This window comes from Stenella coeruleoalba, assembly GCF_951394435.1.
Source record: "Stenella coeruleoalba genome assembly, chromosome: 6".
Taxonomy (NCBI): Eukaryota; Metazoa; Chordata; class Mammalia; order Artiodactyla; family Delphinidae; genus Stenella; species Stenella coeruleoalba.
This window is the reverse complement of record NC_137151.1, coordinates 90,172,248-90,187,186: the sequence shown is the minus strand read 5'-3', so window position 1 is coordinate 90,187,186 and position 14,939 is coordinate 90,172,248. Positions and strand designations below refer to the sequence as shown.

The following is a 14,939-nucleotide window of genomic DNA, read 5'->3' as shown; positions in this document are numbered from 1 at the left end:
TGGAAGCCCCACCCCTCCCTGAGGGCATCTCCAACACTGAGGCAGGATCTTCCATGGAGCTGACTGAGGGCAGGACACCAATCCAGAAGTTAAATACCAGCTTAAATGCTTTCCTTTTTAAAGAAATAAAATATAAATGGAGGTTCCAATATTTTCTTCCCGTATCACAATTGACTGCACATCTACATAAACTGCATAATTTATGAGATGAAAGTTGATAAAAATATTATTTTTCTCTTATTTAAATCTTAATGCTTATATTGTGATCTAGATTTTCTTTTCTTTTCTTTTTTGTTCACCCACCTAGTTTTTAGGATAGAGCCTGACTAATGTTTCCTTCAATCTTCCGTAGTTCTAACAGTGTTTTTTACATAGTAAGTGAGCATTAATAATACGTGTACACATGTTTCACTCTAAAATGGGCTCAAGGACTATTTAATAGTCATTATCATCAGTTGTGCTGAGGATGGGTGGCATATATCTTTTTTTTTTCCTTTTTGGTAATCTTAACAAATTGATTGTTTGCTTGGATCCTGTCAGTTTATTGCCCTTTATTTATAGCATCTAAATGGAGCCCCATTGTTTTCTTAAAGTGTATTCTCTAATTTGCAAAGTTAACTTCTTTTTGCTCTCATTCTACTGTTCAAGTTAGCCATTCATCTCAATATGTTGCCACTACTGATTCATGGAACATTTTTTTTATTTCATCCTTTATGTCCCTGGTTAAAATGTTAATTCTGGGAGTTCAAATCATCTACTTTTTTGCGATTCTTCATATACCTGCATGATAAAGTTGATAGACAGCCCAGGTCTTTGGGGATTAAGGTGGACACGGGTAAGTTCTTTGTCCATGAAGGGTGGCAGGAATGTGGTACTAATGCCTTTCATTGGTCTGTTGATGCCACATTGACAAGGTGTCCATAAAGGAGCCAGGGACATCCAACTGGTCTCAGGGATGTCTCTAGACATAAAGAGAAACAACCGACAGCGTTCCCTTCTCTCGAGAGAAGCTATGTCCTTTACTTGACTAAAGAGAAGAGTGTCCTCAATCCTGGCTGCATAACAGAGTCCCCAGGGAGCTTTACAGACATTCTGAGGCCAGTTAGAATCAATACAGAACCGTCATGCGTATTTTTAAGAGCTCCCCAGGTGATTCCATTGCACAGCCAAGGTGGAGAGTTATAGTTCAAGAGGCTAATAAGATGATTAGGTCAATAGAAGGAAAATCAAAAGTGGGAGGCTCAGGAAGGGTGAAGGGACTCAATAGCGAAAAACAGTCTCATTTTAACATAGAAAAGATTGGGGAAAGAAGGAACAATTTCGTAACTTCAAGTTGATGGTGGTAATAGACATCCTCTACCCTTGACCGCTTATTGATCACACAGGGAGGGTTGAGATTTGACCAAGAGAACCAAAGATTTATAAATTGATCCAAGAATGTCTGGAGAGCTTTGGGGCCTTTGGCTTTGGAAGATGGAGGCTTACTGACCAATATGGCTAACCTTGAGGGATCTTTGGGGGCCCTTTGGTCTATGGCTGTTGTAACCTGCTGTGCACACTTGCACATGAGTGCTCTCGTTTGGCCTAAAGATACCTTATATTTCGTAAGGAAACCTTACCCTTGGAAGTTTATTTGGTTTTGGAGTTTTGCCAGGGCTCTTGGCCTAACAGAGAAAGGGAGAGTGAATCTGTTTTAATCTGTGCCACTCTTTTCATCTTCATCCCGTATGACCTTGCTTGTCTCAGAAGAATATATGTCATGAGCCAGCCTGTCATGAGCCAGAAAGGGAGCCTTTCCCTTTCTGTAGTTCCAGGGTCTGGTGAAGCATCTTATACGCAATAAGGATTGACTGAGTGTGTGTCAGTGACCCCTGCAAATTCTGCTTTTGTTGTAGGAAGCAGTGCAAGTGTTGATTAAGCACTCGGCTGACGTCAATGCGAGGGACAAGAACTGGCAGACCCCGCTCCACGTGGCAGCAGCCAATAAGGCTGTCAAGTGTGCAGAAGTCATCATTCCCCTGCTGAGCAGCGTCAATGTCTCTGACCGAGGGGGACGCACAGCCTTGCACCACGCCGCTCTGAATGGCCATGTGGAGGTCAATGTCCTCATCATTGAGAGCAAGAATCCTCCCCACAGACCCTCTTAGCCCCATGGGGAACCTAATCTCATTGCTGAGGCTTTTAGATAATGCGACAATAATATTTGTACACCAAACCTTAGGCAACTGTACCTGTTCTTAAATTTAGAGCCACAATGAATTGAAAAAGTAGCCGACACCTCAGTCTTTCCCTCTGACACACATGCCGCAGGTTGGCCGTGGTGTCTTCCTACTTTGAACTTCAGATCTCTGACCTGCCTTTAGATTGGACATTAATTTGGCTCACATCACCTGCTGAGGGTGAGGACCCCTCACCATTACAGAGTATACGCTTGATTTCACTGTCGGTTATCTTTCAGATGGTTAATTTACTCTTGGCCAAAGGGGCAAACATCAATGCGTTTGACAAGAAGGACCGGCGTGCTCTGCACTGGGCAGCTTATATGGGTAAGGATTCCATGAATAGAGAGCAAAGTGCAGATAACTTGAACTAAAAAAGCCCCGGGTTTCTCACTGACCACGCAGGTTTTCTCTTGGGCGAGCCTGACTTCTTTTCAAGCTTGGGATTCAGCTGAATTAAGATTCGGTCCTTGTACTGGCATGCACAGAGCACTCTAATTGGGCAGTTGCTTTGTCAGAGATTTATTTATCCTACAAAGAGCAGGAGGGATGAATCATGGCATGGCCTTCATTGAATGTGTTTCAATCTGGATTGGAAAGCGGCACAAATTGTGCTTATTTTAACTTGTTATGGCAGCAAAATAAGGTGTTTAAAGAGAAAGAAGGACGGGCTAGCAAAGCAAGGATGTAAATTTCATTTGTCTTTTTATTTATAAATATTCCTGAAAGAAACAAAAAGGAAGGAATAAAGGACAACACCCTGACTGTCGTGTAGGTGGAGGTGCCCAGAGTCACTGTGGGTGACTTTGCTACTGCGCTGCCGACAGAGCTGGGGCTTGCTCCCTGTTCCTGCCAGCTCGGGTGCGGAAGACAAAGGAAGACATTACATTTCTATGCTTTTCCTCTTCACTTTTGTTGGCACTAGTACCACTGACAAATGAGAGCCCTCATAGAGTTTATTCTCAGTGTTGACTCTTGGGAAATGAAGAACTAAAAGAACTAAGATCCTTCCTTTGTGTTTCTAATTGGAGAACATCCTGCAGTTGGAAAAGCAGAAAAGCAGGATTCTATCAGCACCAAGTTATAAACACCCTGACTGCCCATCACAACACAGGAGATTGTGAAAGATCTACACAGTGGGACACTATGCAGTAACTACAGTGATGATATCATTAGTATTTTCTTAACATAGAAAGATTCTGTGATATGTTAAGTGAAAACAGATCATAATACAGTATGAATAATACAATCCTCATTTTTGTTAAAAATATCTATAAAATGAAAACAACCTGGGTTGTATTAAACACTGAAGTTATTAACTGAGTATCTCAAGGGATTGTGGATGATTTTGGTTTCCTTTTAACACCTTTTTGCCTTTTCTGAATCCTTTTTAATAAGCCTACGGACCTTTTATTATCATAAAAAATAATAATGTTAATTGTGGGGAGAAAAAAGAGAATGGGTTCGGGCAGGGATGAAATAAATTCTGTGGCTATAGATAGGCCTGAATGAATTATTGGACTTAAAAAAACAGAATCTTAAGATTTGGCACGCATTATCCTTTTTTACAAGGCGACATGGACTTTCGAGTTGTTTGAAGCAGGTTGGATGTCTGCATGGTCCCTGCGGGACTGGAGCCAGTGAGCGTTTGCCCCATGATGTTTAGGCAGAGCACACACTAAGCTAGTGTGACGTGGGACACAAAGAACCTGGAGTTTCACGTTTGTTCTTTGCTGATACATGGCTAAAACATATGTGTAGAATTGCTTTAAAGCAGTAAAGTTACATTTTTGTGTGTCATCGGGATACATGTAGGAAAACATATACAGATGACTATCTTTAGGGACTAATGGACAAAACCAGGGCAAAGAGCTTAAGATAGCAGCACCAGTAATTCAAAATAGTTTTTTTCTGTACATAAGTCTTCATAAAACTAGCCAAGACAAAACTCTGTCTCTTTTGTACACACACACACACACACACACACACACACACACACACACTTTAGGCCCTGGAGCCAGTACTCATCTTCTACCCTTCAGTTATCAACAATGTTTAGAGCAGTGATCTAAGCATTGTTCTAAGCATTGTTCTAAGCATCGAACAATCTTTAGTCAGGAAATAAAGGTCAGATACATTTATTGTTGTATATGTAGCAAGATAGAGAACAAAGGAAGATATTCTACAAAATATGCCAACAGGAGTTGAAACTAGAAGGGTGTTCAGTTTAGCCAGCAACTCATGAGAACTTGAAGTTGAACCATATGAAGTTGCCATTTTTGTGGGCCCAGAAAAGGGTCAAACAGCAGCAGTTGCATATGATTTAACAATAATCTGGAGTTGTTCTGATTAATTGATCTTTTTTTCTTTCATTAGTTTTTCCAAACCAAATTGTCATTGTTAGACTTTTCAGTGAAGAATGGCAATTGGTTTCAAAAGCATTGCTTTCATTTGACGTGAAGTTTTTTTTAGTCTCTGGTTCTGACATATTGGCAGGACCTCCACATTATTTATTTGTAAACAGGCATCGATCTCCTTAAAGAGAAGCCTCACATGTGAATCATCTTCTTTCTTCCCACAGCACTTACATGATGCCTGACACATAGTACGTACTCCCTAAATATTTGTTGGATATTTGCCATGAAGCAGCTTTTTATAAACAGCTTAGCAAGATGCTGGCGGCAATAAAAGCTGGTGGTGATAATTCAGGTGGAATGAATTGTCAAATTGTCCTATAAAGGTTAACGATGTTTTCTGCTGCTTTGTTTCTACAGGCCACCTGGACGTTGTGGCTTTGCTCGTTAACCACGGCGCGGAAGTGACGTGTAAGGATAAGAAGGGCTACACGCCCCTGCATGCCGCGGCCTCCAATGGGCAGATCAGCGTTGTCAAGCATCTCCTGAATCTGGGGGTGGAGGTGAGCTATGATTCAGGCATCACCCCATGGTGCATTTGTGGGTTTTCTGTTGTTCGGAAATTAAATCCTGTGTCTTTGTGGGTTTTCTGAAATTAAATCCTGTTTGCATTTTAATTCAAGAGGGAAAAAAAAAAACAACCCTCATTTCTTACCATCCTGTCTTTTTTGAGTTTACATGGGCAACTGATGAAGGGCAATGGGGCATATGCTAAGTCGTAGAAAGCCAGAAACAGACTAACTTTCTGTATCAACATAGAGAAATATTTTAACATCTGGGATACATATCCACCAGTCATTTTTAAAAGACTGGCAAGGTTTCATCATCCCACCTTTAGAACCTAGCCTTCTAAATCGTGGCTTCCAAGCAGAAATGAATGACAAACATGCTGAGCTGGAGAAGTAGACCTCACCCCCTTCTTCTTAGGTAGCAGGGTGGGAGCAGTAGTGAGGCTGTCCCGGAGGAAAGGAAAAGCGAGCTGCGATAGTGAGATGGTGATAACAGCAGTCAGGGCAGGTCCGGGAGAGCAAGAGGGAGCTGGGAGCTAAATGACCAGGGCAGCTCCACAGCCCAGCCACCAGAATGTGGCCTCTTGAGGTGTCAGCAGAGCGGGTTCTGAGTTCAGGCCCCCCAGCAGCTCCCTGAGCACCTCCCACCCTTTCCTCTTCTGTTCGCTGTTGAGATCCGGGCTCGTTTCTTGCTCCCTCGATTCAGTTCTCCTCTGGCGTTTTGAGGCAGCTTTGCCTCTTCCTTTTTGTCCCTTCCCTAGCTGAAAGATATCTTGCCACAAGTGGAAACCTCTCACTCTTCCTCCCAGCTCACTTATTGTCACTTTCACGTTTTGCTGAGCTTTACCTCTGCGTGAGAAGCCTTCCCAGGATGACCACGCTGGGGCAAGAGTAAGCTCTGAATGATCACACTGACAGATGGGTATTTCCTTTCTCCAGCACGGCCGGTAGGCTTTTGGTGGGAAATGGAGTAAATTGGCTTCAGTGCTTTTAATCGCCCATGTTGGACTCATTTACAGATTGATGAAATCAACGTGTATGGAAACACGGCCCTCCACCTGGCCTGCTACAACGGGCAGGATGCTGTAGTCAACGAGCTGACCGACTACGGTGCTAATGTGAACCAGCCCAATACCAGCGGGTTCACCCCGTTGCATTTTGCTGCTGCCTCCACACACGGTGCTTTGTGTCTTGAACTATTAGTAAACAACGGGGCGGATGTTAACATTCAGGTATGACTCTCTCTCAGTCTCCCTCTCTCAGTGTGAAGTACCTTTGCGTTGAGCCTCTGTTTGAGCAAACTCACCTGCTGTAAATTACAATTAGTGAATTGTAACTCTAAGCGTCCTGATTCTTGCGGACTTATCCTATATTGTCATGATGTGGAAACTTCTGCAGCAGTGGTGGTACCAGTGGATGACACTGAGGTTCTAGCCACGTGCCCTCGGTAGCTTAGTGAATATATGGGAGCAAATACTGGGTCTCAGGGATGTGGACTTGGCCGAGATTCTAATACTGAGGTGAATGTTGAGCTGATGGGGCAGAGATGCTGAGCATGAAAAGGAAGCCTAACCTAACGATCTCAGGTCTGTTTCCAACCCGCAAAGCCCTCCAAGGAGTTTCTCAAATGGTTTCCTGGAGTAAACCCCAGATAGTGACTTCAAGTATATGATATTAATCTGGTTTTAATGGTAATTCCTTTACTCAGCAAACTTACTGAGGACTACCTAGTGCCCTCTGTTTGGTACTGGGTGTATACTCCAAGGTGCCCTCAAGGGACTTACGATATGGCAAGGAGATGATGTACTCAGATAATCATGGGACAAGAGAGAGTGTCATGAGTGGCGTGAGAAATTAATAAAGTGCTGCAGATTATAAGAAGTAAGTATTGACTTGCTTTTTGCTTGGGCATCAAAACTAGAGATTGCTTCTGAGCTGAAGATTGATATCAGTTGAGATGAGGAGGGATAGAGAGAATTTGAGAGAGGACATTCCAGATCCATAGAATGGCAAGCAAAGGAGTTGAGAGGTCTCGACAGGTAAACTTTAGGTAACCAGTCTGCTCACTGTAACAGATAACCAAGAGGAACTTTTGCAGGTAGCCTTCATGATCCAGGTTACATCACTTGGACGCATTTAGATTGTAGCACAATATCCTGATTTATACCAAGTGACCTTGTTCGCATCCTCAGCTTCCCTTCTCCCAAGCACACAGGAATTGTAAAGCAAGGTCCCAGTGTATTCTGTCTCTGCTTTTGAAAAATTGTTATTTCCAAGGTTTAATTTCAAGAATATTGGATCAGTCTATTTTAATGATCTCCTCTATTCACTATTAAAGTCCTTTTATATTTTTTCATTTAATTTATAATAGTGGGGAAATATGAGACAAACTCTCAGAATAGCGATTTATTGTGATTGGAGTACAAATCATATGAAAGAAAGGAGCCAGGAGCAAGCTGAAATGTGACCTGACCAAGAATGAGCACTTATCTACTGCCCAAGGAGTTGGGGCCTCTATAGGGTGTGGGTCCGCTAATCATTATAGAGGCCACATGATCAGAACTGAGCATTAGAAACGGTAATCTGGCCACAGAAAACCAGAGACAGAAAACGTAAAGAAAAAAATGTATATATGACTACATAAAATTTTTAAACTTTTATATAACAAAACAAAACAACAAAAAAGACAAAAACAAAAACCTTAACATAAAATTGAAAGGGGAGCAACTTGGAAATTTTTCTGCAATATACATATAAGCAAGGAGTTAACATATTTAATATGTAAGAGCTCGTAAAAATCAATAAGAAAAAGTATGATAGTCTACTAGAAAATATGGGCAAATGCAGATCACAAGAGAGAGAATACAATATCCATTAAACTTATGAAAAGATATTCAGTATTACTAGTCATTAGAGAAATGCAAACTAATACGTTTATAATACTAATACATTAATATTTGCCTTTAAAATTGGCAAGTATCAAAAAGACTAGCAATGCCCAGTGTAATCAATGAAAAATTAAAATGCAATAAGTAAATATGATCCAGTTTTATAATTTCAAAAAGTATGTGTCTATGTATGTGCATAGAAAGAGAAAAATATCTGGAATCTACATCAGTATCCTAGCAACAGTTATCACTCCAGCGAGGCAAAATTATGATTTGGATTTTTAGTTGCTTTTCAATATATTTGTTTTAATCTTCTTATTGTGATGCCAGAAGTATGTGTTACTTTTATATCCAAAAGAAAAAGAAAAGCTATTTTCATTTTTATTAAAAAAAAAATTTCAGATATAGTGGACCTAGGGAGGGGACAAGTAGAAGATAACTGGAAGTCAATGAAATGGGTCTGGATAAGAGGTAATGAGGACAGGGGGATGGGGACAGCCAACGGAGGGAGAGGCTTTGCAGAAAGGAAATCTCTGGGATTTCGTTGGACAAGAGATGGAGGAGATAAAGATGAGTATAAGAATTGAAATCTGGGCTTCCCTGGTGGCACAGTGGTTGAGAGTCCTCCTGCTGATGCAGGGGACATGGGTTCGTGCCCCGGTCCGGGAAGATCCCACATGCAGCGGAGCGGCTGGGCCCGTGAGCCATGGCCGCTGAGCCTGTGCGTCCGGAGCCTGTGCTCCGCAACGGGAGAGGCCACAACAGTGAGAGGCCCGCGTACCGCAAAAAAAAAAAAGCAAAACAAACAAACAAACAAAAAAAAACGAGTTAGGGAAGATAGGAAGGAAACGAAGGGGATGGAGTGTCTTCATGAAGGTAGAAAGCAGGCAGAAATGAAAAAGTAAACTAGCTGAAGAGAATTTCAGAGTTCCAGATCTTGTAAGGGGACCCCATCCAAGGTCCTACGTGGAGGTAGGATGAAGGTCTTTAGGGGCAACAAAGCAACCGAGGTGGGGAAAGAGCCAACATGTGGGGTTAGAGTCTAAGAGGAGGGTGGTAGAGGACAGGAGGCAAACAGGTGGCTTAACCGTCAGTGTCCCCAAGACTTGTGACACTTCTCTTGCCATCCTAATGTCTGAGGGACATCCTGTGGATCCTCTAAAGGAAGGAACATTATTGAAGTTAGATAAAGTATCTCTATTTACCAACCTTAATTAATTCACGGGGTTATCTGATGCTTTCCATTTCCTCTGTAAAACATGCCAACTGATGCTTTCAGTGTGCCCGATACTGAGGTTAGAAGGCCACTTTCTGGCATACCTACCTACTTCTCCCAGGTAACTGACTAGCAGCCAGTTCAGATCGGATAAGAGGCTTCAACTAGGTATGGTGCCTTGGTTTATGGCAGCCTTCTCTTCTCCCCCACAAAATGGACATGGAAAGCATAGCTACTTAATTTTAATAGTTAATTTTTTCCTGTAGACTGCTAATCATCAATAGAGTATAAGAAGCACCATTAAAAAAAAGTCTGAGACTTGGGTTTACGTATTACCTAATCTGTGTAAATGGGATTTTGAATCCAATCTAGGCTTCTCCCTCAGTCTCCCCATCTACTCTAGCTGCATCCTAATTCTCTTGAATCTTTATGAGGTAACTCTGGATGCATGGATCATCTAACATTTCCGTGGAGCCATTCGGTCTGACTGGAGGTTGTTATCTCTCTGCACCACATTGCCCTTGGATTTTGAAAGTGTTTGTAGATTGCAAGACAATTTGTATTTGTTTAGATTTTCCAAAGTTAGAAGAAAATAGCAGATTGAAATGTAGCCAATACCTACTCACGTGTTCACTTTGTTTTCCTCTGTCCTCACAAAACACAGAAAGTGACATCTTCATGAGAAATTGCAAGATGATGGAGAGGGGAGGAAGGTTATGTGTCCTGCATGCGTTTTACAGTCCCTCATTTTGCTTAGATTGACCATGGCCCTGTCCTTGATTTCGAATATTGTGATATCACAAAGTTTAATTATTATAAAATAATAGAGACACAATACTTAATACAATAATCTGTTGAAAGTTTACTCTTTTTTTGCAAATAGGAAGAGCATGAGGAAATATGAAATAATTTCCCTTCTCCATCAGAGACCACGTTGTAATTTTTGTAGCATCTCAAGGCTCTTTTTGGAAGCACTCAAACTAAGCATTAAAGAAGACAGTAAACACGTGGCCATGCTGGATATGACTTAGAAAGATAGATTCAGAAATTACCATTGCCTACCTAACATTCCGCCTGCCTGTGGTCTCAGTTCTTTTCTGTGCACGGGCCCTTTAGATCACTTAACCCTAAGAGACTGGAACTGAAGCCCATCACACATTTACTGAAGTGGACCAGCTCCCTTCTTTGTATGTACCAGGACCAAGTTATATTCTATAATTGCATTGCAGAGGTTGAAGATGAAACTGGAATAGGCAAGAGTAAGCAGTAATAGCGACATGGCCCTTGGATCTTAAGAGAGGAAATGAGGAAAGGAGGGGGGTGAATGTCTGAGCCAACCACGTGCCATCTCCAGCCTTTAGAAGCATTAAAAAAATTAGACTGTATATGGCTTTTTGCACACCAGGGTATTAGATTGCTTTTCCATTGAATTAGGAAGCCCTTTGGGGTTTCTGGCTATATTTATTTTATAGAGACTTTATTGCCCTCCACCAGAGCCACTGAGCTTTGTGGCGCCAGGGGGCACTGTGCCACAGAGAACACAGTGCCTTCACCTTCCTGGGGAGTAACTGTGTATTTAAGTTTAGAGAAGGTTTATGGGAGGAGGAGGAAAGAAAGCATTAGAAGTGGAAGAAAAGAATGAATGGATTTCTGAGAATGGAAACGCTTCATTAATTCAAGGATTAATCTTCCTTGGATGATGGTGAATTCTGCCCTGAAAGAATACTAATATTTGTCATAAAATATTCTTCGTCCTCACTGGTTTTCTTTCATGACTATGGCTGAACCGTAAGTCAATAGGAGAGCTATTAAGCAAGTTCTCAAGGTCACAAAATTTTCCAAGTCCTGAATCTGCTCTGGGAGAATGCACCTAGAAATTGGGAGGAGGCTAGAAATGAAGAAGTTCTTCTAAAAGCAAAGCTTTGAATAAGTGGGAGAACTGATCATTTCTTCTCCTTTGAGCATTCAGGGAATGTTTGGTATCTGAAGTTCTAGGGCCAGCAGCAGCAATGGCAAGTTCCCCGCCACCCGACCCCACCCCCATGTGAAAAATTTCTCAGGCAGACAATGAAACTCAGTAGGATCCTCAGTCTCAACCTGAATATTCTGAGTTCTAACTTGTAAAGGCTAAATAAAAAGTACTAGTCTTTTGACCTTCATTGGTTTTCAGTGGCTTTTTGAAATGAGTTCCCTTTACACCTATACCATATAAACAAAGCTGCCCAAAAATGACTGCTATGATACCCTTAATGCTTCCTGTCCCCAATTCCCGACCTCCTGCCACCCGTATCCCAGTGAGAAAAAAAAAAGTCAGCTAAGGTCTGTCTTCAGTGACATGTGAACTCAGGCAAAGATCTGCAAGGGTAGATCTGAAGCAGGCATCACCATTGACCATATTGCCATCCTTTTCATTTAACCTAACTTTGGTCATGTCTGTTTGTCCCTTTACCAAAAGCACAAGCACTCCAAGGGAGGAAAAGGGTATGGTGTTTACTGTCCTTGAAATGGGACCAGCTTTGTAAACTATATACTGTAGAAACTGGTGACGTCTGCTTTGGCTCTCTGGCTGCAATTTAGTTAGTGACCACCAGGTTGGTGGTTACTCCTAGCCTTTAAGCTCTTTTCTAGGCATGGAAAAGTGCTTGGTTAAATATTTATAAAGATATTATCTAAATGCTGAAATATTTACAGCTTTATATATATTTAACTAAATGCTAGTAAGTTATGTTTTCATGTTAAATTTAAGAGAAAATACTGGAGCAAAATTTAAAGAAATAGCACCATCTAGGGACAAATGAATGTCAGCTCTGCAATTTCTGTTTTCTCTCTCCTTAAGAGCCTTGGGCTGTCATCACTTTTTTGTTGGAGGGAGTATGTCTTAACTCCTTATTCCTAAGTGGTTCCCAGACTTTTTAGTCTTTTGAATTGTCTGCATTTATCCCAGCTAAGACCCAGGCCCTGGAATCAGAAAGCTTTTAGGAGCTCTTCTCCATCATGTCTTATGATTGGTGATGGCATCATATCCTCATTTTCTTGACTAATTCTCCTTTTCCCTAAAGACGTAATTTCAGTAAAGCTTCAAGCTTACTTCCATCTTCCTTTCCTTTCTCAATCGTTTCTAATTCAGGTTATAATCATACAAGATTAAGATGGAGAAAAAATCCTATTTTTTTCTCCATCAGCCTGAGAACCTTTCACTATAATGATTATTTACTTCACTCAACATGCAGTTACCACTCTGACTAACTCTTCCCTTGGCACAGATTGTGCATAGTTCCTTTCTTAAGTCTAAGGAATAGACTTATAGGATATAATAAATATTCTTCTGTTAAACCTTGCGGTTTCATAAGCCATTCCAGTGGCTCCTAAACTTTAATGTGCTGTGAAAGTTAGAAATGAAATCAATTCTGATTCAGTTTAGATCTGGGTTAGGGCACAGAATTCACATCTCTAACAAGAATCCTGGGTGATTCAGATGCAGGAGTCTGTGGTTCACTCTGAGAAATATTTAAGTGATTATTTGTTTTCCATTGTAGAGTTTTTGAAAGAATCATTTTAAAGCACACGTATTTGAATTTCATCACAAAAATGAACTTGTGTTTTTGAAATCTCATATTTTAACCTCAGGCTTAGGGAAACGTTTCTTCTGAGACTTAGAAAAAGAATAGTTCCATAAATTTCTTTATTTTCTTTTCTTTTTTAAATAATATCTGAATGAAAGAATACATAATATAGTCTCTCAGTTGGGGATACTTTGGGTCTAAAATAACAGTAATATTTTTGTTTGGATATCACTATTTTTAGAAGAAATTCTGTAAATGATTATTTCTTAATCAAATGTGTAGGACTTTGGTGTAATGATGACTAATGTATGGATTCTGTACATTTTTCATCTTTTGGCTTAATCTGTGAGAGAGAATGCCATCATTTATATCTTGAATAATAAAGAGATGTATAAATTCAGCACATATTTCCAGATAATCATTAACATGGCAATTTACATATCTTAATCCTATGATTTCTAATGAGTTAAGTGAAGCAAATGTTTCTCTTTTGGAATAATCGGAAGTGGTGTTTCTTTGTGGAATTAGAATGTGGAGAATGGTGGAGGATTTCAGGTCAATTTTGAGAGTTGCAGTGATTTATAGCAATTTAGTCGTCTTCAGGTCAAACAGGGCCAAACAAGTTAATACATCATTTGTCTTTTTTTCATGTACTATAGACAAAAGGTGAAAAAAACACTGTAATAAACCATACATATACTATCCATTATACTGTATAATGGAAAAGAATATGAAAAATAGTATATACTATATATGTATAACTGAGTCACTTTGCTATACACTAGAAACTAACGCAACATTGTAAATTAACTATACTTCAATTTTTTTTAAAAGTTGAAAAAGAAAACTCCTTGAAGGAAACCTTCACCAGTAGATCACAGGAGATGAAAAAATGTTTTGGATGATTTCCTCAGTTTAAACCAGGGTAGTTTAAAAATTGTCCGTGTAACTAAAAATTTCCCATTTCTTCTCTAGAATAATTTCCACGTCTCGAAGCTTCTTTAAAATGTGATGTTATAGATAAATAACAGGACCTACTGTATAGCACAGGGAACTATATTCAGTATTTTGCAATAACCTATAATGGAAATGAATCTGAAAAAGAATATATATATGTATAATTGAATCACTTTGCTGAATACCTGAAACTAACACAACATTGTAAATACTTCAATAAAAAAAAATGTGAAGTTAGGCAATAACTTGCGATATCACATACACTTTATTGAGCATTGCTGGCAATGTCCATAGGAATGTTTCAGATTGATGTCACTGGCCCATTGTTTCTCTCTCTCTCATTTTTTAGAGTAAAGATGGTAAAAGTCCTCTGCACATGACAGCTGTCCATGGAAGGTTCACACGGTCACAAACCCTCATTCAGAATGGTATGTGAGATTCTTCTGCAGTGTCATTACTGGAACAGTCTCCTGATGTGACTGAGTTTGCTTGTCCGTCATTTGAATGTGAAATATGATGCTCCGTTTTAGAGTTTATTAAGCTTGGATTTATACTGTCCTTTGATGAACTTTGCTAAAAGCTCTTAGACACGTCATCACCAATTCACTTAAGAGTGAGCACATAAAAAAATAAATAAATAAATAAGAGTGAGGACGTAGAGCCACTAAGTTTCACAGTCAATTCCCAGTCAGTCAAAGAACATGTGAGTTTTGAAACTGGAAATGATCTACTTATACAGGCTCAAGATCCTGCATTTTTCACTCTGAAACTAATAAAAATAAGTATCAGACATTTTCTAGCAGCAAATCTGAATTATTTAAAAATTTTTGAATTCGCCATAGTTCCATAAGTTAAAACTCGTTAAGCTACTTGGGCAAAAGGTAAGAAAAATGAGTGACTCAGAGGAAAAACGGGTACGTACATGATATAAAGGATCATAAAATCACAGGCTTGATAGAGACCTTGGAAAATCACATAATCTAGTAATTTCCCAGGCTTACAATAAAGGTGTGTTTGAACCATTGGGTTGTCTCTGCAACCAAAGTACTAGGGAGTGTCACTTCACAGCATGGTTCACGTTACTATTAGAGGGTCATGGCCAGAATCTGTGAGTGGATTGACTCTGACAACGCAACTTCTATTCTTTTAGCAAATGTTAAAGACAATTTTAAA

At 40.1% G+C, this 14,939-nt stretch overlaps 1 protein-coding gene across 6 annotated transcripts in view; it reads left to right on the top strand.

Annotated features, from left to right (window-relative positions):
* The window catches only part of ANKRD44 (ankyrin repeat domain 44), a 317,527-nt gene that overhangs the window by 191,944 nt on the left and 110,644 nt on the right, over nucleotides 1–14,939 (top strand). For all 6 annotated transcript variants that reach the window (XM_079925376.1, XM_079925378.1, XM_079925377.1 and 3 more), the window contains 5 exons: nucleotides 1,896–2,096; nucleotides 2,459–2,546; nucleotides 4,994–5,136; nucleotides 6,162–6,374; nucleotides 14,116–14,194. In XM_079925376.1, coding sequence (XP_079781502.1) covers nucleotides 1,896–2,096; nucleotides 2,459–2,546; nucleotides 4,994–5,136; nucleotides 6,162–6,374; nucleotides 14,116–14,194 — 724 coding nt within the window. The remainder of the gene's footprint in view (nucleotides 1–1,895; nucleotides 2,097–2,458; nucleotides 2,547–4,993; nucleotides 5,137–6,161; nucleotides 6,375–14,115; nucleotides 14,195–14,939) is intronic.